This window comes from Naegleria gruberi, assembly GCF_000004985.1.
Source record: "Naegleria gruberi genomic scaffold NAEGRscaffold_28, whole genome shotgun sequence".
Taxonomy (NCBI): domain Eukaryota; phylum Heterolobosea; class Eutetramitea; order Acrasida; family Naegleriidae; genus Naegleria; species Naegleria gruberi.
The window spans coordinates 59,680-78,570 of NW_003163299.1; the positions used below are offsets into that span (position 1 = coordinate 59,680).

At 33.6% G+C, this 18,891-nt stretch overlaps 8 protein-coding genes across 8 annotated transcripts; 2 read left to right on the plus strand and 6 right to left on the minus strand.

Moving 5' to 3' along the window:
• Positions 1-248: 248 nt before the first annotated feature.
• Positions 249-2,141, minus strand: NAEGRDRAFT_68324 (uncharacterized protein; the record flags this gene model as incomplete). Its single annotated transcript, XM_002676376.1, has 1 exon — positions 249-2,141. One exon carries the CDS (start codon positions 2,139-2,141, stop codon positions 249-251), a length of 1,893 nt encoding a protein of 630 aa, XP_002676422.1.
• A 393-nt stretch (positions 2,142-2,534) lies between these two features.
• NAEGRDRAFT_58232 (uncharacterized protein) lies at positions 2,535-4,193 on the plus strand (the record flags this gene model as incomplete). The annotated part of the gene is made up of 1 exon (XM_002676285.1): positions 2,535-4,193. One exon carries the CDS (start codon positions 2,535-2,537, stop codon positions 4,170-4,172), a length of 1,638 nt encoding a protein of 545 aa, XP_002676331.1. The 3' UTR covers positions 4,173-4,193.
• NAEGRDRAFT_79987 (uncharacterized protein) lies at positions 4,171-5,820 on the minus strand. Its single transcript, XM_002676377.1, has 3 exons — positions 5,080-5,820; positions 4,589-4,954; positions 4,171-4,505 (listed from the first exon to the last, which is right to left on the minus strand). The coding sequence occupies exons 1-3, from the start codon at positions 5,585-5,587 to the stop codon at positions 4,198-4,200; spliced, it is 1,182 nt and encodes a 393-aa protein (XP_002676423.1). The 5' UTR covers positions 5,588-5,820; the 3' UTR covers positions 4,171-4,197.
• A 3,805-nt stretch (positions 5,821-9,625) lies between these two features.
• NAEGRDRAFT_68328 (uncharacterized protein) lies at positions 9,626-10,069 on the minus strand (the record flags this gene model as incomplete). Its single annotated transcript, XM_002676378.1, has 1 exon — positions 9,626-10,069. The coding sequence occupies one exon, from the start codon at positions 10,067-10,069 to the stop codon at positions 9,626-9,628; it is 444 nt and encodes a 147-aa protein (XP_002676424.1).
• An 897-nt stretch (positions 10,070-10,966) lies between these two features.
• NAEGRDRAFT_49582 (uncharacterized protein) lies at positions 10,967-11,928 on the plus strand (the record flags this gene model as incomplete). Its single annotated transcript, XM_002676286.1, has 2 exons — positions 10,967-11,301; positions 11,424-11,928. 2 exons carry the CDS (start codon positions 10,967-10,969, stop codon positions 11,926-11,928), a joined length of 840 nt encoding a protein of 279 aa, XP_002676332.1.
• Positions 11,929-11,948: 20 nt separating this feature from the next.
• NAEGRDRAFT_34088 (uncharacterized protein) lies at positions 11,949-12,529 on the minus strand (the record flags this gene model as incomplete). Its single annotated transcript, XM_002676379.1, has 2 exons — positions 11,949-12,203; positions 12,275-12,529. The coding sequence occupies 2 exons, from the start codon at positions 12,527-12,529 to the stop codon at positions 11,949-11,951; spliced, it is 510 nt and encodes a 169-aa protein (XP_002676425.1).
• Positions 12,530-14,126: 1,597 nt separating this feature from the next.
• Positions 14,127-15,062, minus strand: NAEGRDRAFT_68331 (uncharacterized protein; the record flags this gene model as incomplete). Its single annotated transcript, XM_002676380.1, has 1 exon — positions 14,127-15,062. One exon carries the CDS (start codon positions 15,060-15,062, stop codon positions 14,127-14,129), a length of 936 nt encoding a protein of 311 aa, XP_002676426.1.
• Positions 15,063-15,605: 543 nt separating this feature from the next.
• Positions 15,606-17,036, minus strand: NAEGRDRAFT_1175 (tentative rio kinase; the record flags this gene model as incomplete). The annotated part of the gene is made up of 2 exons (XM_002676381.1): positions 15,606-16,610; positions 16,773-17,036. Coding segments are annotated over 2 exons (1,269 nt in total), but the record flags the coding sequence as incomplete, so codon positions are not given.
• Positions 17,037-18,891: the final 1,855 nt, after the last annotated feature.

The following is an 18,891-nucleotide window of genomic DNA, read 5'->3' on the forward strand; positions in this document are numbered from 1 at the left end:
AGGATCACTTTACAATGTATACCTTTAGAAAATTTTGAATGTGAATATTTAAATTTACTTAAATATTATTTTAATTAACTTAATCAGCAAATTAATTTTGTGAATCTTCATAGAATTATCAAAATAAATTGTAAATCCAAATCATCATTGAAGGATATTCCAAGTTAGTTGAATTCCAAACCAAACCACCCATACTGTAAGGTAAAACTATTTCACTTTTGAACAATAGATTGTTCAAAATGGTACTTTTACACTCTATTTTCTGGAACTACATTGTGATGACGAATGAGCAATTTGGTAGGTGAAGAAACAATGGCAATATTATTGGGTGATCTTGGAGCAGAGACAGAATCTCTTGTCTTGTAAAATTTCTCAGTTTCCAAAGTCTCCAACAATGGGATAAACACAAAGTAAACAATAATTAAAAAGCAAACTAATACATCGCAACAAATAAAATTCACAACGTTGAAAAAGCGAACCAGAACATCATAAAGTAATGAGGTTGGCTCTACATTAATGGATTGAATGATAGTAAAGAGAACCTCACCACTTTTCCCGAATATTCCAAAAACTGTGAAAAAGCATGTAATGATGATTTGACATGCCAGAACTTTCCTCTTTAACCTCTTGTTAATTAACTTTCTATAGAGCTTGACACTGTAAAAGTTAAAGGTAATGAAAAATGAAAAATAGAAGGAAATGTAAATAAGGAGAGAACTCAATGGAAATGCACAATAACCTCCATATCGTGTCAAGTGACTATAAATAAACTCTAATTTGTGATGTTGAATATTATAGCTTAACACTACATCAACAATAATTGAAGCTATTTGAAGAATAGTAAAGAATGAAGTTAGAATGAGTGTACGTATGAAAATGTTGGTGTTTTCCTTTCTGACATTGATGGTAAGATGGGTTCTTTGGAATTCTTGGACGGACGGTGCATTATTCTTGATAAAGCTTTGCCCATGGTCTCTAGATCTTGGTGATATTTGGATTGGTTCCTCCTTATTACTGCTTGAATCACTTCGAGGAGATTTGTGAGAGTGTGATTCGGATTTTCTTCTAGAATGATTTCTATCAGAGGTAGATGGTGGCCTTTCTACAATATTTTTACTCGCAGAGCTAGATCTAAGTAGGGGTTTTACAGACCCATCATCTATTGTAACACCAGTCAAGTGATTATTCTCAGGCAAGTCAAGTTTAGATTCCTCATCAACGACAACATCCACCACAGAGGTAGACCTAGCAAGTTTTGGTTTCTTATCTTTTAACTCTTCATCTTCTGCTGCAGTTGTTGTGGTAGCAGCAGCTATTGAAACCTTGCTTTTAGGTACTGTTTTTGTAAAGTGAGTATCAGTTTTCTTACTAGGAGTGAGTGTATGACTAAGGATGAATAGCACTGAACATGTAGCAAGTACAAATCCGAAAAATTCGAAAGGTTGTATTATTCTACATGCAATGTTATTAGAAATACTGGAAGAGTCATAACTGGTATTTGGATTCTTAATTTCAGTCCACCAAGGTTGTTGAAACAGTAATACTAGAATACCAAAGAAGGAATGCACAATAGCACCCAGAAGAGCAATAACTCTCGAAGGCCACAATGATAAGAAATAATTCTTTCTATTTCTTATCAGTACAATTAGAGTAATCAGGTAAAAGAGCAAGGTGAGTGTACAAATACTAACTCCCACATATTCCAGCACTGAATCAACTGTTTGCATACTCTCCGATGCTTCCTTATCATCTGTTATATTGAAAGGTATTGATAAATCCTGTTTTGAAGTTGGAAAATAATTGAAAATGTTAGAAGTTGTTGTAGTTATTAAATTATCATGTTGATGTGAAGATGAAGAAGAAGATGAAAATATCGAAAATACTGATTCTAATGATGATTGATCTTGTTGTATTAAATTATTTAAATTAGCAGCAATATGGTTGTATGAAGAAGAACCCGACGAGAATGAACTCTCTAATTCCTTCTGCCTATAATCACTCTTTGTTATCCACGGTGATACTGATGATGATGATGATAAGAAGTCCTTCAGAGATGATACTGCCCCCACCACTGAAGATGATGCCGATAGAAAATCACCAACGGCTTGCCTCAGCAGCAGCAACATTGTACTATCAGCCATTTTTCTTTTCTTTTTGGCGCCAATTACTACCAAAATGTAACTGCTTTCTCCAAAATGTTCAACTAGCCGTTATCGAGTTTTTCTCCTATAGCTAAAACGAACGTTTAACTTTAAGGATATAAGAAAATATATTCACAGCTGAATGATCACACCTTTGCAAAGTGTTATTAGATGAAGGTTCATTATTTTATAAAAGGATCAAGAAGTGAATCAACTCTAAATTGGCTCTGGTCTTTTTCAAGCGAATATCCCCACAATATTATCAAAAGAAGATTGAAGATAAGAATAAATTCATAACAATAACCAATAGATAGCACAATCCATTGGCCACACATAATGAACCTTGATCAAGTGAGTGCCGAAGAAGAAATTTCTTAACAACAATAAGAAAAAATGTTAGAACAAGTAACAACAGCAACAACATCGGTCGTTGGCAATAATAATACTATTAATAATAATAGCACTGGCAACAATGATCCATCATCAAAGTCTACGAATGATGGGAGTGGTTTTACATTTGTTGGGCGATTTAATTTTAAAGTGAGAGCAGAAAGACAACATCACCACCATCATCACCATCATCATCACAATCAACAAGAAGAAATTTGTAATCAGCATCATCAACATACAGAACAATGTGTTGGTCATCATCAACATGATAATTGTTGTGAGCATAAGAATGGTGGTGAAGAAGAAATTCATTCCGATCAAAGTTGTTCTTCTGCCAAGCAAGAATGTAAACATGAACATCATCACCACCATCACCATCATCATCACGATTATAAAACATTGAGTGTTTTGGTGATGGGCCATGCAACTGGTTCAATTTCATTGTTTGCTCAGGGAGCATCAAGCTTGCATACTGAAGAGAATGTTTCCAAATTTCCAATTTCTAACATTTTAAAGATGGAATCGAATATTATTTCTGATATTGATCAAGAGTATATTACAACTGCTATTACTAAAAAGAAGAATACCATTAATTCGCAAAACTTTATTGTTACAAGTTCTGGTAATGGTGTGAAATTCTGGAAGATTGAAGCAAAGGAAAAACAGGGAATTATTGGATTTAAATTTACATTGCTATTGGAAAGCGTACTTTCTAATTCAAAGATTGTTTCCCTACATAATTCACACGATTTAATTATTGCTATTGCTGAGAATGGAACAGTTGGTGTGTGGAAAATTAACATTGACGGACAAGTAGTTAAACTATCCCTCTATAATTTTGGAAGAATTCACAAAGTGGTGAGTGTTTGCTCTAGTAGAAAGGATAGAGTGAGGCCAAACGCAATTCTTGCCTATAGTTATTTGGCTGTGGCATTCTCTGATGGTATGATTGGAATTTACGAGCCAGATTATGATATTTTGAGAAATGATATTTCAAAAATTGGTGTAACTGAAGAGTACAATTCATTGAGGTATCAATTAGAGAATGTCATGACTCTCAGAATGATCATTCATGCCTTTGAGAACTTTACTTGGAGTGGAGAGAATTTATCATTTGAGAAACCATTCAATGTTAGTAATGATGGTAAAACCTACGAGTTGTGCAATATTACTCTCCCTGAAAATAATGAACAATTATACACTCTTATCAAACGAGATGGTGATTATGTGATAAAGGTTTTCAACTCGGCCACCTATGGTAAACATAGTACAGTTACAGAATTTACCACAGAAGCCATGGCTGAAGGAGTGCATTCTAACATTTTTGATATTAGAATTATAGGAGGTTTATTAGTTGTTTCGAGTGGAGACCTTGTCGAAGTTTATAATGCACAGAGCAAGAGTAGTAAATGGTGCTCTCTATTAAGCTACGAGGAGGAAGATACTCAGGAGTGTGATTTTGGAGTGCAAAGTATCTCATTTGATGGTAAGAGAGCTCTTCTCTTAGGTTGTACAGATTCACGTATTCGTGGTATTGTTTTGGATGTTCAACATCAACAACTTTTAGGGATGAATCATATTGATAATGATTCACACGATTTGGAAACTTTTGAAGTGGATTTACCAACAACAATGAATTAAATAAATAAATTGTTTTTGTTCTCATTTAATGCATGGCTTGGATTTCTATATCAGAAAGGCATGGTATTCCATTCGAAATCTTCTTTAGAATGGCGTAGGTAAAAAGGAAGTGTGACTTGTCGTCATTTGCAAGGTAAGCAATTGAGTAAAACTCTCCACATTCCAGCAAGGTTCTACTTGGTATGGAAAGATCTCTACAGCTTGGGATGGCTGTGAGTGTGGAGGTACTCTCAAATTCGTCAGTTCCAAGCTGTCCATTATTATTCTCTCCTGATACATACATTTTTCCAGATTCTCCAAGACAAATATAAAATTGCCAACCTGCTCCAATTGCTGTATTTTACGATTACATAAAAATGTTAATTAAACAGAAAGTTCAAATAATATATAATAAATGTGAAATTATTAATACTTACCACAAACTGGTTCATTAATGTTTAGCTTGGAAAATTCATGTGTAATGTATTTTCCTGTTCCCCAAACTTCATTATTTTCTAATTGTACAAGTGTGTGAAATCCTCCACAAACTACATTTCTAATTCTCTGTCCAGAAAATGGAGTTGTGATTTGAGTAAATATTTCAGATCCACCATTATATGCCGTTGAAAGTTGCAAATCTCCATTTGTTCCACATCCAAATAATTGAGTTTCTGTGGCAAGAACAGAGAATTGAGCACCAGTAGAAATACAATCGATTTGACGAGCATCAAAAGGTACGAGTGAAAGAGTTCCATATGAATCACTTCTACTTCCTATACCTAATTGTCCATTAGAATTCCATCCTATTAAAGTATTATACAATCATTCGGAAGGTCAAAGTTAATCAGCCACATGTTAACATTGTCAACAATAAATACATCATTTAGATCACCATTAAAACCATAATTTAGATTGATCTACTACTTACCTGTACCATAAATCTTTGATCCACAAATTACAAAACAATGGACTGCATTTGAATTGGTAACAAATCGATCAATTCTCAAAGAAGAGATATTATTTGGAGCATGCATTTTAAGATAGGTCTTATCAGCAGTCGTATTTTCCCATCCTGACCAATAAATGTGTCCATGTGCTGTCACAACATAGGTATTAATCTGTGTGCAAAATACATCAACAATCTTATCTCCATATTCAACAAATGATGGAATTAAATAGAAGGATGTAAAAGTAGACTCCTTTCCATAGATTTGACCATGTTGATTATGTCCAATACCAAACAATCTTCCATCATTTAGCAATATCATGGTATGCTCTCTTCCACAAGCAACCTTCTTTACTCTTGACAAGTTCGAAACACTATCGGGTAAAATTGTGATCGGAGAGAAAGTGCTACTCTTATCAACTTTTTTACATGATTGACGATAATTGTTAGCTCCCGTTGATAATATGTATCCTGAGGCTGAATATCCCATTTTCTCTTTCTCTTGTCTTTATTCTCTCTATATAATAATAATTATAATAAATTGATTTAAATTGTCTCTTGTTATTTACAATAAAATTGATCGGAATGTGTAGTGAGTATCAAAATATCATAAAATCCACAATGTTCTTCTATTCCTACTTTGTTATTGCTCTGTGATCACAAAAGTTTTGCTTTTTTCGCTGTTGATCAAAAACAAATAACAATTCCTATTGTCTGTGTCTTGTTATTTTTTTCTATTTTTAAACTTGGAGATGGAATTTTCCTAAGTTCGTATGATTACTACTTGGTATTGTTGAATTTAAATTATTAAATAACGTTAACTTTGAAAAATTAGTAATAATGTATGTTTAACATTCCGATAATTTAGTGTTTCATCTTTCTATCAGGAATATAGAAATCTTGCAATGGTGGCTCCAATCTTTTTCCGTGTTGCCTGATGATAAGTTTTATTTTAGATTGGATCCACTTTTAATTATTTAAAAAAAAATAGCTTAACACCTCAATCAGTCAATCTCAACCGTTTCTTGAAAATGGAGAGTAAAATACCTCTTCACTACCTTCCCGAGGAAGAGAATGATCAAAGCTTAAGGTATATGAAAACAAGCTCTTCCACTTCTCCACTCGTCAAGAGGGAACGTGCCACTCCACTCAATGCTGAACACTCTAAAAAGGTCAAATTTATTGTACCCAATCTTTCTAATCCCGATCAATCAAAGGAAACTAATGTGAGTATTAAAGTAGATGATGATGATGAGAATGATGTAATTGTCAATGTTGATATGGTTGATGGAAACATGTTGGATAAATATCAACAACGAGTGGTTGATGCTGATGATTCTTCACTGATGGTTTGTGCTTCACCTGGAAGTGGAAAGACCTTCACCATGACAATGAAAGCAAAGAGAATTATCAATATGGATAAAAGTGCACGTCTCTTGATTTTGACCTTCTCAAAGGATGCATCTGTTGAGGCAGATAAACGTCTACAAAAGTATGAAGTTCCACACAATTACAATGTCATGACTATTCATGCATTTGCATTGAGTGTCTGCAGAATGTTTGGAACCAAAACACAAATTGCAAAGAGGGACTTTCTTTTGGAAAAGTTAAAGGAAAAGAAGAAGGAAATGAAATGGAAATTTGGAGAATTCAAAGAGGAACATGAATTATTGAAATGGCTGGAAAAGGAATATGGAAAGGGAAATCGTTCTGATTCTGGCTATGGATCATTCTATAAGGAAGCATTTGAGTATTATGAGAGTATTATTAAGGATTTCCTTGTACTACCTTCATTGGTTTATGAAGCAGAAAAGATATTGAAGGAAAATGAAAGAGCTAGAGAATTCTATCATACTCATTTCACTCATATTTTGGTGGATGAGTTCCAGGACACCTCAGATCATCAGTACAATCTAATTAATTTAGTGAAAGGGCCAAATACTAAGATAATTGTCTTTGGTGATAAGAACCAGGCAATTTATGGTTTTATTGGATCCAATCCAAAGATTTTCGACAAGTTTCAACACGATTATCCAAGTGCTAGGGTTTTGGAGCTGTTGATAAATTATAGAAGTAGTAGTGAGATTGTGGATATTGCTAACAAATTCTTCAATACGAAAGCTAAGGCTTTCAATACAGAGAGCAAGGGTGGAGCAATTCGAAAGGAGAGATGTTCTGGTGAAGGAGATGAGCTAGATTTTATAGTGAAAGAAATTTCCAAACTCTTGGAAGAAGGAGTACAACATAAGGATATTGCTGTACTATTGAGAAGACAACGACTTCGATTTGAGCTCATGAAGAGAATGAACGAAAAGAGAATCAAAATTGCAGGAGAGACACTATTCCATTACTTGGCAGTTGCTCAAATGTTGAAAATTATTTATTGTAAATATGAAGATAAGGCTGATATGAAAGATTGCTTGCCAATTATTGTAGAACATTTGAAACCATTCTTTGCTGGAATAGGTGACAAGTTTTGCGCACGTTTCATATCAGGAAAACTAGGAAAGAAAACTATTGCGGGAAAGACATTTGAAGTTTTCATGGATAACATGAAAGAATTGAGGGAATTCTACGAAACCCATAAGGTGGTAAAGGATTTACTTGAAAAGATTTGTCAATTATTTGATTTGGATAAGGTGGATATTTCTCTCAATTTCACAGATATTTTAGATCAAGAATTATCTGATGAGAATATTACACAATTCATAGAAATGATGTCATTTGAGGAGAATACTAGTTTGGAATCAGACGGTATCCAAGTCACAACCATCCACAAGGCCAAAGGCAGAGAATGGGAATATGTATTTATTCCAGAAATACAAGAAGGTGTTATTCCACTAAAAATTAAAGCAACAAAGAATAAGGAAAAACCATCAGAAATTGTAGATATGAGCGAGGAGGAAAGAATATTCTATGTTGCCTTAACAAGAGCCAAGAAGAGCATTTACTTGTCGTGCAATACAGGAGCATTCTCTCACTTTCTCAATAGACTTAAATAAGGCTTTGTGTTTGAACTGTGTTTACAAATATCTTTTAAATCTGCTCTTCATCGCACAACATCTTAGAGTGGTTTGGGATGGTAGTCCATAAATTATACTCTTAAATTCTTGAATGTTTCCTTTGAAAAGCAGTTTCAAATGAGAGAGAATATATTTGGCTCCAGTTTTCGTAAACTTACTGGAACAAACAGTGAGACTATTCAAATACTTCATAGTGGGATTCAAAACTATCCATCCAAGTGTGAAATCTGTCAATTTGTTATTCCTTCCAATATTTAGACGAGTTAATTGTATGAAATTACATGAGCAAATGTGTGAAATTCCAATATCTGTTATGCTGTAATTACAAACTCCCAAATATTTGAGGTTGAGAGTCTTATTTTCCAAAGATGCAAGACTCTTATCGCTAATATTGTTACCATTCAAATTTAAATGCTCCAGTTTAGCAAAGAAAGGGCATTGTACCAGAAATATCAATCCATTATCAATATTATTTTTAGCTAAATTGAGAGAAGTGAGATTATTCAAATTTTCACAATTCTCAAATGCAACCATATCCCTATCATATAATCTGCAACTAGAGAGACACAACTCTCTCAAAGAATACATACTCGGATTTCTTGTAATACAGCGAATATCAAAATGAGTTAAATTTAAATACAAAGTGTTCAAATTTTCCATATATTCACTCTGGAGCATTTCTATTGCATTTTCACCAGAACTGAAATGAATTTTCCTCAAGCTTTTCATTTTCTTGTTTGGAATTAATTTTTGGTTGAATGTGGATTTCAGATTTGTGAGATTAGTCAAGTATGGACTTTCGAATAGAGGATTTAAATCTTTCACTTGTCCTAAATCTAGATCTGTCAAACAAGAAAGGCCTTCACAGTTGGCTATAGATTCACTAATATCTTCTGAATTGACGTTAAGTGAGAGAGTCCTCAATTTTTTCAATTTAAACAATTTACAATCAAATAAAACCTTTGAATCTATTGCAATATCAAAAATAAAACCTATGTTTAAAAGGGTTAGATTCATTAAACAAGAGCTATGGAAAATATGTTTCATCCCAGGATAACCAATTCCTGATCCACTTATGTTCAAACTCTCTAAATTGGAAAGATGTGGACAATTTGCTATCAATGCAGCATCGTTAAAATCTAAAGCACAACTTTTCAAATTTAGAATTTTCAGATTTCTAATTGTGGGATTAAGAATGGATTCAAGACGTTCTGGTGAAGCCAAGCATCCTTGGAGGTTAAGTTCAGTTAAATTTTTGCAATTAATAGAATAATAGTAGATTTCTATTGGTGATTCATAAATAAATCTATTTCTGAAATTGACTTTTCTTAAATTGGGTAACGCTCCAATCACAGCAAGTATGTAGTAATCAGTTTCATCATAGCAATTGGATTGAAAAGCTCTAATATCCAATTCTAATAGATGTTTTAAATTTTGAGAACATGATCGAATAGATTCTGAGTTTACATGGGTTCCTCGCAGATTTAAAACTTTCAAATTTCTAACTATTTCACTCTCCAATAGGACATCAATACTTCTCTCGTCAATGCATAATTATTCCTCAAATTTAAATGTTCCAAATTAGTCAAAGTCTTACATTGGGAAAGTATTATCAATTGCTCATCTCTTAATGCATTGAATGCCAGACTTAGTTGAGTAATATTTCTAGGAACATTCGAAGCATTGAAGAAACTTTCAAAATACCTTGGATGTATCTTTTTAATGGAAAAATCAAGTTTCATCCGAAATAAACAACTGGCATAAAACCAAGTCTTGGAAATTAAACAATAACTTGACAATATTTCCAAATGATCATTACAATATTCCATAATTTCTATCATCATATCTTGTACTAATGCATCACCAAAGTAATTGTTCCAAATAAAATTGTCTTTTATCGGAGTATCGTTAGAAGAAGGTTGAATCTTGTGTTGCCTTGGTGAAATCATTTTTTTTGAAGCATTTCAGAAAATCTTCTGACTCCGAATGCATATGGATATCAACATCTAGAGACGTTCATTGTGATATCCATCATGAACCTGTAGTCTTTCCTTTCTTGCCTTATTAAACAGCACTACAGAAACAATTAACAATATCAAAGCGCCAAATAGTGAAATACCTGTCAAAACAATGTAAATTTGCTGAGCTTCCGAATAGATCCAATACGAAACAAACAAATGATCAACATGATTAGAATAACAAGTAGTATTAGTACCAACTTGGTATCCATAATATTCAGATAGTTCTGTAAATGGAAAGGTCGTTCTGGTCAACTCTTTAGGACACGATTTAAATTGATTCGAATCCAAACAAACCAATGCACTACAATGCTTTCTCATCTTTTTCGAATAGCTAGTTTCACATAATGTTTTCGGCTCAATCACTGTACAATTCATAGAAATATCATAAATATTCTCATCTTGTGTTCTAATTATCAAATTATTTCATTTCCCATTCATTTACAATCATCATCACGTGATGATTTTTTAATTATTATTACATTAATTGCGATGATGAACCTTACTTCACTATTAAATTATCTACTCACACTCCATACAAAACTCCAAATAAAACACTCAACCCCAAACTCACTACAAAACACAACAAGGCAAAACCAGCAAGAAATATCAACAAGTGTAAGGGTTTCATTTTTTTTAAAAAGATTTCAAAGTTCATCCAAATAATTTTTACTATATTTAAATGATGAGAATTGAATTAACTTCTTCAATCTCGATCATTTATGTAAGGTTACAAGAGAGGAAATCTTTACATTCTTTAAACCTCCATTTCCACATTTGCTTTAAGAATCTTTAAAAAAAATTTACAATAAAAAATAATTAAAAAAAATGGGCGGCAATCAATCGACTAGCGAATCAAAGGAACCAATTGCTGAATTGAGTGCCGACTATCAAGAGTTGGATCTATCGACATTCAAGTTGAATATTGTCAAGACAAATACAAGCTCCGAGCTTACGATAGGAAATCGTCGAATGATTATACTTGATGGATTGGATAAAAAGTTTGAATTTACTGAAGAGTCGGGGAATGTACATCGTATACATCATGTAATGTTTGGTAGTGATGATGAGAAGAAGGAGGCCATTTTGGTCTTGTTGAATATGATGAATTCGTTAAAGTTTTTCCAAATGCAAAACAAGGCTGGGAAATCGTTTAATACTAGGTAGGTTTTGATGGATGAATTGTTGTTGAATTTATCATATTGATCAATTACTTTTATAATTCTTTATATTACAATATTTATCGTGATGAAATATTTGCCGGATTTTTGATTGATGTGTAAAGTGGTTCTGATGCTGGAACAACAATCACACTTCAAAACGGAAAGAAACGAGTGGAGGTCAAAATGACAGAAAGAACCGCCTTGAAAAACAAAGCTCATGAACCAAACTTTAAACAAATTGAAGAACAAGCCGAAAGATGGATCAGCAGTCAAATTAGCAAAAAGTCACAATTTCGCTCTGTAACTGTGACATTTTCTGCTGCCTTGATCAAGTACTTTTTGGATGAATTGGATAGTGGCTTGCAACTCATGTATACATTGCCAAACACTCGTGTAAATTTAAAGACTTGTATTTTAACATCATCGACCAATATTGCGGAAACAAAAGTGGAAAATTTAACACTTCCAAACTGTGAAGTAATTTTAAGTGTTGGAAAATATTCAATGGTCTCATTTGGAGATGATTCTGGTAAATTGACTGCTCCACAAGCTGTCAACTTGACTGGTGTTTCTAGTTTTTCTTTGGATATTTCTAGTGACAAGAAGAGTCTTGTAGTTAACCTTTAATATGTACATTAAATTAGATTTTACTGAAAACAGCACGGTATTTTACGTTTACGTGGATTGGAACCACCCATGTGGGAATCTAGACATTTAATCACATCCTTGTAAAGAGATTCGCTTGTAAAGTTGGTTGCTTCGTTTCGTTTCTTCTTGGCATAGTCGAGTGCCGTCTCACCAACATGATCTTTACATAATTTATCAGCTCCTGATTTTAGTAACAATGAAACAATATCTGGATGTCCTCTAAAAGCAGCTTCATGGAGTGGTGTTTGTTTGTACTGTCATTAATTATGGAAAGATAAAATGGATAATGAAATAAGGCTAAATTGGAATATTTGAAATAACTTACATCATTGAGGGCATCCACAGAGGCTTCTTTTGATAATAGATATTCAACCAATTTCAAACTACCATTCCAACAAGCATAGTGAAGAGCTGTCTGACCATAACCCACCAAATCTTTAGTATTTACATTCAAATTCTTATCTTCGATATATGACTTGACACTATCGAGATCAGATTCTTGACATGCCACAAAGAATTCATGGGCAATCTCTGCACTGACATCAATTCTCTTCAGTTTTTCAACCCAGCTTTGAGCCATGAATGATGTATTTGTTTGAGTTGGTGGAACATTTGCGTTTGGAAGGTATGGCTGTTTGTTGAAGGAGGTGTTTTGATTTTGGGAGGAAGACAAGATGATATCATTAAGGAAGCTATCTTCTTCATCTTCTGCTGGTGGTAATTGCTCTTTTGGAATTGGTTCAGCAATAGTTGAAGTGTTCAATTTGAATGAGGACAATTTTTCAAAAATTACTGACATGGCAGCTGACGCATTTCCTCTATCATCTGATAACATCTTTTTCTTATCACTTGTAAGTTCAAATTGATCCACATAATCAGAATCTCCTCTCAATCGATTAGTGGCTGGTGAAAGTAGCTTTTCAACACCAGTTACTAGATTAGAGAATCGTTCTTGAATCTTCTTTGAGCTCTTCACATCCACCAATTCTACCTCCTGCAAGGAATCCTCTCTCTCAAAGACATACTCTTCCACTATATCTGTTTTAGATTTTGATGGTTTTGGAGTTTCTGATGGAATTGTCTTGGAAATTGTGACACTGAAATTGTTGCTGGATGGTTGAATTTCTTCCTTACTTGTAGGTTTTACATCTTCATAATCCTGAATAACCTCTTCAGGAACAATAATTTCAGGAATATGAGAGAAAGGATCATCATATTCATCCTCTTCATCTACTATTCGCATCATTTTGTTCCTCTTATTCTTTTTAATTGAAACCTTTTCATTCACATCAATTCTTTCTCCTTGTTGTTGAAATAAAACCTTCTCATCATCATTCATCGAATCATTCATAGATTCGGATTCAATTACTCCCATTGCCGATTCATTTTCCTCCTTAGTAATTGGTGAAATTGGTCTTTCATTGTAGAATATTGTTCGATCCACCTCAATTTTCTCATCCACTTCCGATGATGAAGTTGCATTCGATTCAAGTAATTCAAGTGAATTGCTATTCTTTCTATCATTCCTATCATTCACATCTTCATCAGCATTTTCCTTATCCCATATCGAATCATTATTTGAGGAGGAAATAATAGGAGTCAGTGGTTGATCAAAGTCTGCAAAACGAATCGGACGTTGAGCATTACCACTACTTTCTGGTGTTTGAGGGAGAAAAACTAATTGAGGCGATGAATAATCATCTTGATAAATAATCTTATTCGGAGGAGGTGATTGAAACGGTAATTTTCTCCCATTATTGTTATGTTGCTTATCCATCTTCTATTACTATTATTATTCTAGTAATACTACTATTACGACTAATTAAAATTCTTCTTATTAAAATATCAAAAAACCTTCTTCTTGTTGTATTTCCTTTATTCTTCACAAAGGACAATGTAACGTTCTTTTTTTCAACTTGGGAGCGATTTAATTTTGTTACCTTATTCCAACGGTTGGTTTCTTCCTTATTTGAAAAATTGGCGCGCCTTTTGTGTAGAATGGCTTGGTGTAGTAGCAATACCAATTTCAAATTGGTATTTTTATAGGAATGAGTACTTTGAGGGATTTCCTTTGCGAGGTGTTCTTCCTTCTTAACTGGAATCTCATTCTTTGGTAAATAACTTAATGGAATGAAATGGAAATCAGTGATTTTCAAAAGATATAATTTTCCAATTTTTCAAACAAACCAATAACTGATTGAAAAACTAATCGATAGAGATTGAACATAGTGCCAATATAGTTTGGGAATGAATAACATGTCGCCCTCGCACAAGGTGCAATCCCAATAATGTGTTGCTTTTGAAATCAATGGGAATTTCTCATTCAAGATCTTTCTTTCCTCTTCCTCAAATTGTAACAAGTGTAAATTATCAATTTCACTTGTGTTGGCTTGAAGTATTCCGGATTGTCTCTTATAGAGATGAGGTGTTTCGTCTGGGTGGTAAATTCTCACAAATTTGTGGCCAACCAGTTGAACTAGAATATTATCGCATGGATCTGTATGAAGTGGTGAGATGGTTCCTTTCGGTCCATACCAAGCATTGACTCCAGACATTTCACCCAACTCTCCCAACATGCAATATATTGGTTCCTGAATATCTTTACGAAGTGAATGAATTTGTTCAAAGAGAGGATGCTGAGCAAGGTAGCCAATTTGAGTATTTCCCTCCATGACGTACTCTTTCACATATTGGTGGAATGGCATGATTTTTTGAGACCAATCCTCAGAGGTATAGTATTGTCCAATTTCTACTGGAACGGCTCGGTAAGCTGCCTTTTCCAATAGATAATTAACATCACTCCATTTTCTGTAAGCTTCCCAATTTTTGGAGGCATTCTTGAGGAGGCATGGAGTATGTGTATTGAAATATTTCTTTTTGAAATCCATCAGAGAGATTGCATTGGCATCTTCAATTGGAATGGCATGTGAAGGATTTGAAACAAGAGAATTTCTCAAATCATTGCTGCAATGTTCTTGTGAAAGTTTTGGTTTTTTCAAATCATTTTCTGCATCCCTATCTGAAAGTGATGGAATTCCAAATTTCCTAACAATGATTGAATGAACACTATCTGCAACCTGATGTAAATATTCTCGGTAGGTATTATCTCCCATCATTAGTCCTTCATCACACTTCCGCAGAACTAACATCCACTCAGAAATTGTCCAGCAATTAGTTGTGTGATAATTTTAATTTAATACATGAGTAGAGCAAGCACATGAGTCCGTGTAGGCTTCTCCATTCCTGACAAACATCTGACCAATGTCCTGTATGTAGTTGTGTCCACGATATTTCCAACATTTCATCAATTTCCTTTTCCAATAATTGATAATTCAAGGCATTGATATTTTCCTTCTCTTTCACAGAATGATAATCCGTCAAATGATGATACAAAATTTCCATTAGAGCATGAATACTTCTACAGTGGGGAATAATCTTTTGTTTAATTTCCGATATATTAAATAGCGAATATTCCTCATCATCATATTCATCTTTCTTTACAAACTTTTCCAAGATTTGATCCACAACTAGAAAGACTCTCCCTTCTTCTTCATATTGCATTTTTTTTAATAGTCCAGATTCAGAGAACCAGTACATTGATTAATTGCTACTATTAAAGTTTTATTCTCGATCCGTATTTAAGGTTTTCTTGGATTCTTGTTGAGTTGTTTTTTAACTTTCTTTGGAGTCTTGTGTTGACGTTTTTCTCTATTTTGTTCCTTGACTAGTTTTTTACGTTCCTTCTTATCGAGTTGGCTGAGAGGATCTTGTTGTTCAGAACTTGGAGTTGTGCCTTCTTCAGAGTCTTCTCTTACAGGAATACTGGCAGTCAATTCTTGTAATTCTTCCTCAGTCAATCCATATGGAATGTTGGTTGAACCAGTTAAGTTTTCATTGATGCCTGTTACACTCTTGTAGAAAAATACGTCATCAGTATCAATAGTTTCTTGGTGATCGAGTGGATCAGTAATCTCAATAAGTGATCTAGGAATGTGAACCTTTTTGAAAACTTCAGCTTGAACTTTTTCTTCCTCATTGAGGGCAATTGGTCTAGATTGAATCTTTTCAAACATTTTGCTTAAATAAATGTCTACAATGTCCTCGGTAATATTTACATCAGTTATAAAATCAAAAAGTTCCTTAGTAGTCAAAATTTCTTTAAAGGTCAAGCCATTTCTAATAAAATAATTCTTGATATTTTCACAATCCTTTCTCAAAAATTCCAAACCATGTGGATGGTCGAGTTCGACACTCTGAGAAACATCAATATAGTACACATAGCCATTATAGTAGAGCATATTATATTCACTAAGGTCAGCATGAATGAGTTTGGCCTTGTGATACATGGTCCACATTGTCTTGATAATATCCAGATAGACATCCTTCAATTTGGAGGGTGCAATCTTGGCATCCTTGAGTCTTGGAGCACACCATCCGTTCTTACCAATAAATTCCATGATGAGAATGTGTTTTTTGAGGGCGATAACCTTTGGTACTCTAATACCAACATTTTCCAAACGTTTGAGATTTCTCAACTCTTTTTCAGCCCAGACTGAAACCATCTTTCTAGGATTGGTCTTACAATAACCATGCTTGAATCTACGATCTCCCGACACATATCTGTCTCTATCTCTGAAGAGCAAGGCACTGGTTTTGTAAATCTTGATAGCAAGATCCGTATTGAGAGGTTTTGTGGCTGGTATATTTTCACCATTTTCACTTGACTGTTCTACTGGCAGTGATTCACCTGTTGATGACAATAATTGAGGATTAACATCCTCAGTGGAGGAAGCTGCTACTGTAGTTGTTGTGGATTTTGTAACAGAGTGAATAACATTGCCTTCGAATGCTTCGCCTGCAGTAGCATGATACACATTGGCCTCCTTACCAGTACTCACACAACCATTGATACTATCCAAAGTGCCATTATTTCTAAACTTGTAGAGCATCATTATGGTATGCTTGTCTAATACATTTTCTGCTGTAGCTCTATCAGCCATCTTATCTCCTTCCTTAATTTTCTTTTCAATTCCTTTTCTTTCACTTGTTTGAATAGCAGTTCTAACATGAGAAGGTAAATTAACTCGGGTGACATATTCTTGCTTTGGAAGTCTGACAGAATTTTCTTTTGGCTTTTCTTCTTCCATAGAAGATGAAGCAGCAGAACCAGATGATAATTCTCTGTGTGAAAAGCTTGTAAAGAATTTAGTCATTTCCTCATCTTCCAAGTAATCATCACCTTCTTCCTCACTGTTGTAATCATCATCTTCATCAATCATGTATGAAACATCCTCTTCCAATTCAAAATCGTCAAACAAGTTATTACTAGTATTGCGTCTTGACTTTCTTCCTTCATCATGCACCAAAACAACCTTCAATTGATTGATCCTATTACATCTCTGTTGAAGATCATATCCAGATCCACCTCCGATTTGAATACTACCATATGTATCGGTGACAACTCTCATTGGATGATATTGTGTCATTTCCCTCTCAGCACAGACATTGGCATACATACGATCTTCTTCCTCTTGAAGTGCAAGAGCAAGTCGCATATCATCTTCTTCCTGTTGTGAAATTGCAGCAGCAAGAATATTAGAATTATTAATTTCCAAGGATGATGACATTGGTGAAGTATCCATCATATTGTCTCTTTCATTATTATCATAATATTCATCAGCATCGTCAACATAATCAGGAGGAGCTGATGATTCTTCAATAAAACCTTCGGAAATTAAAACATCAGTCTCATATTGCATATTACTTTGAAATTGTGCCAAAGAGAGAGTAATCTTGTTATTCTTCTTGCCATTAGCATTACCACTAGTAGTCTTCTTCTTACCCATTTTCAATAATTAAATTATTGCTATATTACTAAATACTACAAAAACAATCTATGGATATGTTCCTCTTTTCAACTACCACTCAACTTCAATAGAACAACAATGGTTCTTTGATTCTTTTTTTGTTATTACATACAATAAGAGTTCTCCTTGGAATTGAAGTAGGTTTTTTCACTTCCCGATACTGTGTATCTTGCTTTTGGTCAAGATTGAACTTGATTTTTATTTTTATTTTTAAAATTAAATTGTAGGATAAGCTGTAGAAAGTTAGTGAAGGAAATTTGAGATGGAGGAATGCTGTTTGGAAGGCTTGTTGAATATCTTGGCCAACTTTTGAATTAAAAGTACAAGATGAATGTTATTGTTAGATTACATTATAGAGATGTATTTATTCATGTCTTGATGAAGAATGATAAAGTAGACGATGAATAATTAATGTTAGGAAACATGTAGAAATTCAACTTTTCAAACTCTGGACAAAAGTTGAAAAACATGCAAGAACATCCTGTCTGATGTGGTACAATAGTAAATCTTTGCCTTCCTCTTGAAATTGAACAAGTTTTCAAGTGTTTTTCGCTGTTGAAAATTAACCTTTCTTCTCCAATCCTTGATGGAAAGTTTTGACTTTATGGAGTGATAATAGTGAACATTTAGAGCATGTTGATGATGTTTTTGTTGATGAAAATATTAAAATTAATAAATTGATTACCTTTTAAAATTTGTATTTCATTGTAAAATCCAATAAAAAAATCCATATACACTCTATATGATCCAATCATGTTGTGTTGAAAATAGTTTTTCCATTCATGAAGAATTGACTTTGAAAATCATCAATGATGTAAATTGTTAAGTGACGAAATTTTTTCTCAATATTTTTCCATTAAAAAAATAGACTAGGAATCATCATCCTATCATTATCTTCATAGTAATTTTTGTTGGAGGACTATCATGAAATTGGAAATTATTTTTCATCAATAATTTTCCATATCAATTATTAATAACACATGTAAATTTAAACTACAAGTTTATTAAATAGACAACAATTCCTTCTCATTAAGATTCTTTTGAACATGATTCTTATTTCTACTTCTCTCCTTCA

Coding starts and splice junctions, on each gene's coding strand:
- NAEGRDRAFT_79987 (XM_002676377.1), bottom strand. CDS start 5,587: ATGGGATATTCAGCCTCAGGATACATATTATCAACGGGAGCTAACAAT. Junction 4,955..5,079: donor ATCAAAGATTTATGGTACAG/GTAAGTAGTAGA, acceptor ATACTTTAATAG/GATGGAATTCTAATGGACAA. Junction 4,506..4,588: donor CATTAATGAACCAGTTTGTG/GTAAGTATTAAT, acceptor CGTAAAATACAG/CAATTGGAGCAGGTTGGCAA.